The 9,432-nt window shown below is 39.0% G+C and overlaps 1 protein-coding gene across 1 annotated transcript; it reads left to right on the top strand.

Moving 5' to 3' along the window:
• The first annotated feature begins 606 nt into the window (after positions 1–606).
• On the top strand, positions 607–1,539 carry LOC119733057 (eukaryotic elongation factor 2 kinase-like). The gene has a single exon (XM_038206638.1). It carries the CDS (start codon positions 607–609, stop codon positions 1,537–1,539), a length of 933 nt encoding a protein of 310 aa, XP_038062566.1.
• The last annotated feature ends 7,893 nt before the right edge of the window (positions 1,540–9,432 follow it).

Below are 9,432 nucleotides of genomic sequence, written 5' to 3'. Positions count from 1 at the left end.
AGAAATTGATGAGCGGTGGTATAACTTAGGGTCTATAACCGTCCTCGCACATTACGTACAATTAAGGCATGGTGTTTTAACGATTGAGTACAGTATGTCCCTATAAGAAACGATATTCCAAAATTGCGTAGCAGGTGATCACGTGACCATTTTATTGAATGTAATTAATGTGACTACTTGATAGCTAGGTTTTTGGGGACAGAAAACATGTAGTTGACAAAATCACTCAACTGGTAATAAACATACATTATATACTGCATGAAAAAAATGTAAGATAGCCTTAAAACGTCAGCACGCGAAAGTCTTGCATTTGAAACAAATACAAGTTTGTCTTTTTGGGGGGTCATAATTACTTTTCCTTGTTTTATTTATTTGGGAGGAATGCAAAATTGCACAGGAGCAAAAAAAACCTTCAAACTATAGTAACAAAAGTTATTTAACATAACATGAAATTTAATAACAACCAAGAACAATCAACAGAAGGTACATTAATGCCAATGGGAAATTCAGTTAGAGTAGTTCAACATAAAAACAAATATTCAGGCAACACATTCAAATAAAATTACATTAATGTTCTCATTCCAGAACTAGTTTATTCTCCGCAAGATGGGTAGTTACCAAAGCAACACATCCAAAGGGTTTAGACTCACATCTACGTGGGTGGAGTTCGAGGACGACTGGTTCGCTCAAGGGGCCTCCCGACGGGTTTACCGGGGAACATATCATGGAAACCCAGAAAAGGAAGGGAAACGATGCGTAGTTAAAGTTTACAAAGAAGAATGGTTTGACAACATTGAAGAATATGCGTGGAAAGTAGATGATCGTGCCTACCTAAAAGCTACTGAGATGGCACAGTTGTTTAAAGTTCACGCAGCCATGTACCGAACAAGCATTCATCATGAGATAGAGTTCGTTAAGCCCGAATTCACCAGCGTTGACACCTGTGCTTCATTCCGATTGTTTGGCTTTCTGCCAATGAATAAAAAAGTCAAAGGCAAACTACCATACACAAGAGACAGCGTCAAAAACGTCATTCCTTCAAATGCGTCGGTACTTGTCGAACGATACCTTGAGGGAGATTACATCAAATTCACGAGCAACACTGGATTCGTAGACCCACAAAAAGGCGCTTTGCCAAAGGCCTTCAGTCATTTTACTTATCATGCATCAGGAGGCCAGATTTTGGTCAGCGATCTGCAAGGAGTGAGCAACGGCACAAGTTACACGTTCACCGACCCAGCTGTGCTGAGTGGAGGTACACAGCTTGGTTTTTATGGCCCGACTGATTTGGGGAAATACGGCATCGTAAAGTTCTTTCAGAAACATATTTGCAATGAACTGTGTGAAAGGTTGAATAAACCTACAATCACGAATGTTACACCGGCTGAAAAGGCGGTCTTCGATACAATTGTCAATAACATGCCAGACAAGAAGTCGTCAACGTACACATATCAGTTGAGTCAGTCGTCTGACGTTCCCAAGTCTGAAGTTGAAAACATACAACATAACCTCAAGCTGGAATCAATCCTAGAAGAATGAACTGACTCTGATTCGAATGTAGAAACTCAATACCACATTGTCTTACAACGAATGAGTGTACGTATTCTACCACGTACGAGGGTGAACATGCGATCACAGACACAGTAAAGCAATTCGACGCTACGATTAGCAAATTCATGCTAGACATTCACCTGCTGAGTACTTCGTTTGATTCAGATTTAGATTCCGATTCTGATTCAGATTCACTTCCAGAGTTGCATTGCACTCCGGATTAGTCATTAAAAATCACACACGAAATCATTCTTTGATAGAAACCAATAAAGCAATCTACAGCATAAACGATCTAACTACGAAGTCAGCTCCGGTTTAAAAGAAAACAAATATATAACGTATACGAGAGCACATGTCCCCACACCCCCAGGATCACCACCCATGTTATTGAAGACTTGAACATGATTTGGTTTTACGAAAGTCGTAAATAATCTCCAGGGGATTAAGAACATTGATTACCAAGTGACTGTCTCTACACCAGTCAACAAAGAGGTGTACCTCAACCCCTGTGCTGTCTCGCATGTGCAAATATCTTCATTTGAACCATTGCTATGACGTCACACTATTGTTAACAGTGTGGATTCGGATTTACGAATCTCTAACACTAAGCGCAAATTTGTATCCTTGCGGAGACATTTCCACAAGGTGGAACAAAATATTGTATAGGTCTCCACAGGGCAACTTCTATAGATGAATATGTCTCTACAAGGTTTTCACGAAATTATGGTGGCTTTAAAGGGACATCGCACATATATATTGACGCCAATATTCACGCCAATATTCACGACATGGCCCCCATGTCGCAAATATTGACGCCAATATTGACGCCAACATTCACGACATGGAGCAAAGTCGCAAATATTGACGCCAATATTCACGACATGGACCCTAGTCGCAAATATTGACGCCAATATTTACGACATGGTCTCCAAGTCGCAAATATTGACGCCAATATTGACGCCAATATTCACGACATGAACCCAAGCCGCAAATATTGACGCCAATATTGACGCCAATATTCACGAAATGGTCTCCAAGTCGCAAATATTGACGCCAATATTCACGACATGGTCTTCGTGTCGCAAATATTGACGCCAATATTGACGCCAATATTCACGACATGGCCTAAGTCGCAAACCCACTCAGGCGTGAATATTCTCTCTTTTTTTAGCAACCTAGGTAGCGATTCAAGCAACTTGTCTGGCGCACCCTACTCTACAGCACACGTTTTAATATTGTGTTTGTGTTAGCGCGAACTTCCTTCGCTGCAAGGACACAGACGTCCAATCAGTGTGACCGTAAGGTCAGAGCCAAATTGTGCTAAATGCACATAAAAAATCTGTCAGATTTATCAGAAATCTGCCAAATTCCCCAGAATTACTCGAAATACACTATAAACACTTAAAATCACATGTAGATTGGTAGTATTACCTTAATTAAGGTTCAACTCACATTATAAACAATCTATAGTCACATAAAGATGTTATGAAATTATCCCGATAATTTCGGGCAAAACGTGGATCCGGCCACGACGACGTTTCCAGTGAACTTCATTCAGCACCTAGACCCAGAGTTGTAACGAGTCACTGATTTTTGTGACTCGAGTTGAGTCGAGTCATTTTAAAGAAGTGACTCGAATCGAGTCGAGTCATTAGGTCAAAAGGTCGAGACGAGTCGAGTTGAGTCAAATATTTAGCTCGAGTCAGTCCGAGTCACGATTATTTGAACACTATGTATACCAACATTTGTAAAAGGAGGTCATTAACTTAAGCGAGCGTTCCAATCCAAAAGCTTTATAAGAAAACGCCCAAAACCAACGATGAAACAGCGAATTAGAAAATGTGTTTAAAAATCCTGTTCCCGGATAGTATTTTGTGCATTCTAGAACCAAATTAGGTTGGAGTCTGTGACACGCGTATATTTGTACAGGACTGCTGTTCGCAAAGTAAAGTGAGCATAATTTTTGCACCGTCGTTGCAAATACTTGTCGCAAAGTTTTGCTTTTTATTTTTGGGACTCGATCGAGTCTTATTAGCCTTCGCTTGAGTCGAGTCGAGTCTTCTGATGAGGGACTCGAGTCGTCTCGAGTCATTTGCTCGAGTCAAGTCGAGTCATTTACCCTTAGGGAATCGAGTCGAGTCGAATCACCAAAAATTGTGACTCGAGTCAGACTCGAGTCGAGTCGTTGACTCGAGTCATTACAACGTTGTAATGACTCGAGTCAATGACTCGACTCGAGTCCGACTCGAGTCACAATTTTTGGTTACTCGACACAAGTCCCTAAAGGTAAATGACTCGACTCGACTCGAGTCACTGCGAGCAAATGACTCGACTCGACTCGAGTCACTGCAAGCAAATGACTCGACTCGACTCGAGTCCCTCATCAGAAGACTTGACTTGACTCGAGCGAATGCTAGTAAGACTCGATCGAGTCCCAAAAATAAAAAGCGCAACTTTGCGAAAAGTATTTGCCTAGACCAGCCAACCTGTCCCATTATGCCAGGGTTTGTTTGAAAGGATTGAAGCTTTTTTAAACATATGTACCATTTTTTGTTCAAATTTGCTATTCAAATTTGCTGTTAAGGTTTTGTTCAAATTTGCTGTTCTCATCAAATCAAATTGACAACCATTTTTGCAGAATTGCCAGTGCCAGAAATCTGCCCCCTAAAAAAAATCCATTCTGTCAAATTTTCTGTCAAACTCTCGTTTTTTACAAAAATTCCGTCAAAGTTAGCCGAAAATTGGCTAAAACGGTCACCTTGCGTCCAATGTACATGTACATCCATGGCTCGCGCTGCGCCTCACGACGAACGTTAGATAGGTGTGTCTGGATGCCAGACTGTGTGGGTAACGGACACCCCAATTTGCTGTGAAAAAAATCACGCCTGAGTGGGTTTGCGACTTGGGCCAAGTCGTGAATATTGGCGTCAATATTGGCGTCAATATTTGCGACATGGGGGCCATGTCGTGAATATTGGCGTCAATATTGGCGTCAATATATATGTGCGATGTTCCTTTAAAGCCACCATACGAAATAGATATATGGATTTTACTAAAAAAACTAGATTTTTCCAAGGTGGGTTGAATCGTCGCAAGTGGAAGAGTTTGATAAAAGGGATATTAAGTCCGAATTTCAGCCAAGGAAATTTATTCTAGTTAAAATAAGAGCATTTTGAAACTTCATTTTCAAACTCAAAAACGTTACTACACGAGAACAAAGAAATGTCTCCACAAGGATACAAATTTGAGAGTGTGTGGTCACAAAGCGTTGACTCGAAACGACAAATCCTTCAGTGTGGATTCGGAATACACTGTGAACACGTCGGACAATTGTTCTCCATAATGAACATGAATAGGACCGTCTGCGTGAAATTTGCTTTCCGAAAATTACCAATGCATCTTCAATGTCAGATTCTCCGCCGTCACCGCAAAATCTACTTTTAGTCAGAAAGAAATCGTCGCCTGAACTAACCATTTTGACGTAAGGATCCTGTACACACAAAACGACTTGGTTGTGCGGGCGTGGCATTAGGTTGGTCTAACATTGTTCATGGATCCTGTTATATTTTTTTATGACAGCATCTTGAATTAAGCCCATTTTTTGCACAGACAAAATTGAAAACATCAATGAAAAGTTGTGCTTGGTAAACCAAGAGATCCTTAACCATATACGTGAACACTGTAATGGCAGTAAACGCCACTGGCCGATAAAAATTTCGGTCTAGAACTATTTAGATACTTCTTGTTTCCACAAATTTTATGGACAGTACACACATTCTTGTTCCGTAGTTGTGTGGACTACACACGAGTTGTCCCATGGTATGGGACCGAAGACGCTGCGGTCCTAAATTTGACTAGAAAAACAAATGTGGCGATGGGCCCATCCACCAATATAGTGACCATTTAAATCAAATTTGGAAAACAACGGACATTCAAAATATTAACATTCTGTTGAATATCTTTACCTTCAAACTCATAGATGTAAGCATTTACATAATATATAGATATACCATTTGGTAGAAGGTTTATCCAACTGAATAGTTGCATCATGAAAATGTTTGGCAGTCATCTTTATTTGTTTTTCTTTAAATTCAGACCAAACTCAAAAGCCTTTCTGGAGACAATGCAAAAAAAAATTAGTCGAATTCTCGAACAACACTTGGTATGTGCATCCTGGAGCAGAGATCACGCCAGCTGCTTTTAGTCATTTCACTTACGATATGTAACAAAAGGCGAGATTCTCGTTTGCGGTCTGCAAGGGTGAATAACGGTGCAAGGTACACGTTCACAGACCAAGGTTTTCACAGCGCCGGCACAGAGACATATTTGTACGGTCCCATTAATTTCCGGAAATGTGGTATCGTGACATTTTTTGAGAGTCACGAGTGTAATGCATTGTGTGAAGGGCTCAAGAAACCCCCAATTAAGATTTACTGTTCGACAGGTGGTTGGTTGCACCTGCAGTGAAATTTAAATAAAATCTAAACTCGAACATATACAAAACGATTCAAGCTTGGAGCAGCCTAAAAGTAAATCCATCATTCTTAAAGAAATGCAAAACAAAACTTACACATAATTCAACTGTTCGTTACATTCTTCGGTTTGAAACATTTTGTTTCCACATTTCTAACTTGTTCTGTGCGTCGTGCACAAAAAACAACGCTGAAAGCAGAATCGCACCGACAAATCTCTGATTTCTTCACTGAAATAGGCTACCTGTAACGTATAGTATAACCAAAAATATTTTTATCTAGACGTTTGACAAGGTACCGCTAGCTAACTCTACGACTTGTGGGCCGTTTAGGGGGATTGACATGAATTCATGAAGTTTAACTGTTTCTGATTTCCCTGTGTACTAGTGGCTCATTGGCAGCCCTCAAAAAGATCAAAAGCCAAGCAAATACAATACAACAGTATACATGTACTTCGCAAAGTTCGATGCTTTGCGCGAATGGGTAATAGGCCATCAGCCTGGAAGTTTGGTTGGTATAAATGAGGGAAATAATGGTCTTTTTTTTTTGACAGGGAATGTAACCCTGTAGTTCGAAAATATATAATAGCATCGCAGCGATGGAACCTTTTTGGGTGCTATTACTTATCAAAAAAAATGGCAACCAAAACATGCTTGTACGTGTTTACCTTGCCAAAAATTGCTATGAACATTGCTCTTTTCAATCATTTGCTACCGCTGGCTCAATTTTGGACCAATAGCCTATAATGGAGTGATATTTGTATTATTATTATTTTTTTATAGACAAACCTTATAAAAATAATTTGCAGGGGCTTTGAATGGTCTGATTGTGTAGACTCGAAGTTATACATAGTTAGAGGTTATACTTCAGCCTCCTAGGTTTTACATGACATATATGAGAATGGTTGCACTTTGAGAGTTACTGTTGGATTAAATTTGAAATATAAATTCTGCCTTTCGACTTAGAGGTTATCTTAGCACACTATATTATAGTAAAGAGCATTGTATCACATCGGGAAATAATTGTTTGTAATTTTATTTATTTCATTGTATTGTTAAGCGTCGCCAGGATTTTTTCTAGAGGGGGGCAAAACATTTTTTTGCCAAAATATGCTTGTATTTCTGAACACATTCTCGATTTGTCAGTTTTAGAGGGGGGAAGGGATTTTGCCCCCCCCCCCCAACTCATTAGATTTACACAACTTTGTCTTCGTTCCTCTTTTTTCCTTTTCTTTTTTTCTTCCTTTTTTTTTTTTTTTGCTTTTCCGGGGGGGGGGGGGGGGCAAGTGCCCCCCTTGCCTCCCCCCCCCCTCGCAACGCCCATGATGGAAGGTCATTAACTTTCAGTTCAAATCGATTATAGTAAAGATTATTGCATTCCATTCAAGGCAGGGAACAGCGGTGTCATTCATCGGACAAATGGACAAGATCATAACATTGTTTTACAATATCATGCGTTGAGAGCTAATTATGCCCATTTATTAAAGTATCTGCTGTTCTTTGTCTAGATAAACGTTGATGTTTGGGGTTTTGGGTTTTTTTAATTTTCAACTGCACGTATTGTTAGATAAAGTAGTTTATTGCAGTTACTTTTTTGTCGGCCCATGAAGTGTGTAATGTTTATTGATATCCAAAGGTTATCTATCCAAAGGTTATCTACCTTTGTTTATTCAGTGTCTCGTTCAAAAGTAAATACCCTTTGCGTTGTCAGAAAAAAACAGCACTTCAAGTAGTAGCATGGACAGTACATTTTTCATATTTTGTTTTTGAAAGTTCGAAGCCGGTAAGGAATCTAGCCTTCCTGACACGAACTACCTTGAAATTATCATTTTGTTTAATATTTAATGCTACATGTATATAGTTCTTTCAAACAAAACAAAATCATGTTTGTATTGTTATCGATAACAAATTGGGACATTGCAGTAACAAAGGTCACACAGCAAAGTCCAAATTTTACTGTATCCAGACTGATGTTCTTTTCAAAAATTTAAAATTCATGTTGTGTGAGCATTAAACAACAGTGCCGTCTCGTGAGCTTTTGGTAGGCGTCGTAGTCTACTTTACACGCATATTATTCAATGTCTTCATACCATTCCTCGTTATCAACGTAAAAATCGCTTTTGAAAGAAAACGCACTAGGAATTGTTGTTTGTAAAGTAAAACAAGAAGACTCACACGAAAGAACGAAGACAATTTAGACAAACCTCACGGGGTTCCCAATCACTCAAGTTAAGATTCATTTTTTATAAGTCATGTTCCCTAAGATCAAACACGAATTTCATTTTACGGTGAAAGCCTACACTATAATAAATCAATAAAAACTACAAATTGTGGCTGTAACTGATTAATCAAAAAGCAGTTCCCAAATTTTTGCAATGTTTTTTGCACAACACAAAGGATTAAAGATTTTGGTTCTGAAAAAAATTCAGTTACTATTAAAATTTATAATATTTTATATACGACCTTGATATTCCAGGAGGTGCATTTTCAGTCCAATATAAGGAAGGTGCAAAGAAAGAAATTAATCATATCTTATCGTTTTGTCGGGATATGGTGGTCACAACATTACCTCATTAAAAGAGAAATCGTATAAGAAGGGAACGTTTAAAAGAGGAAAACTTACAATTAATTTGGGGATGACATGTCCACTATCTCTGGGACTGTCACGCGTGTCATTGGTGATTTCAGCAGTCAAAAAAATATATCCTTTGTCTTACGAAAATTGATAACCAGTCAAGAAAGTTTAAAAATGATAAAAATGTTTGAAACATGAACAATCCGTATAAAATCCCGACGACTGTATAATGTTATCTACAAAACGTTTCTTCCAATGCATATTCTATGTTTCAACCTGATCATAGGCCTACTAATGTTCTCTATACAGGACTTGACATGTAAGATGACAAATCGCGACGTGTGATGACGTCATCGTGACGTCACTTATCTAAGAACAACTTTACTGTCAGTGCGTCTCCTGGAAAGAAAGAAAGAGAGAAAAAAGAAGAGAAAAGAGGCAAGCAGTCATATTGGTGTAAATTTAATGGGTAGGGGCAAAATGTCCCTACCCTCATCTAAAACTGATAAATCGAAAATATGTTGAGAAAAAAAAGGATTTTTTTCTGAAAATATGTTTTGCCCCCCTCATCCTAGCGACGCCCATGTTTCCAGCTCTTGCACGAAACTTAACCCCAAAACGTTCATTTATTTAGCTTCACTGCGCATGTCTGCCATAACGCGAGGAGCCAGGCGCGAGTAAGCTAAGGGAAGTAATCGAGCGCACTCTATATTTTTTTTGGCCGGTTCGTGATTTGAAATCAGAGTGTATTCCGTTGACTTCAATGCAAACGTCACACCCTTCAATAAACACGAGAAATTGACCATAAAAATAGTTGGTTGAATGCACACAACGT

Source organism: Patiria miniata, unplaced genomic scaffold (assembly GCF_015706575.1).
Source record: "Patiria miniata isolate m_02_andy unplaced genomic scaffold, ASM1570657v1 HiC_scaffold_25, whole genome shotgun sequence".
Classification (NCBI taxonomy): Eukaryota; Metazoa; Echinodermata; class Asteroidea; order Valvatida; family Asterinidae; genus Patiria; species Patiria miniata.
The sequence above is the reverse complement of the archived record's forward strand: the minus strand, read 5'-3'. Positions and strand labels throughout refer to the sequence as shown.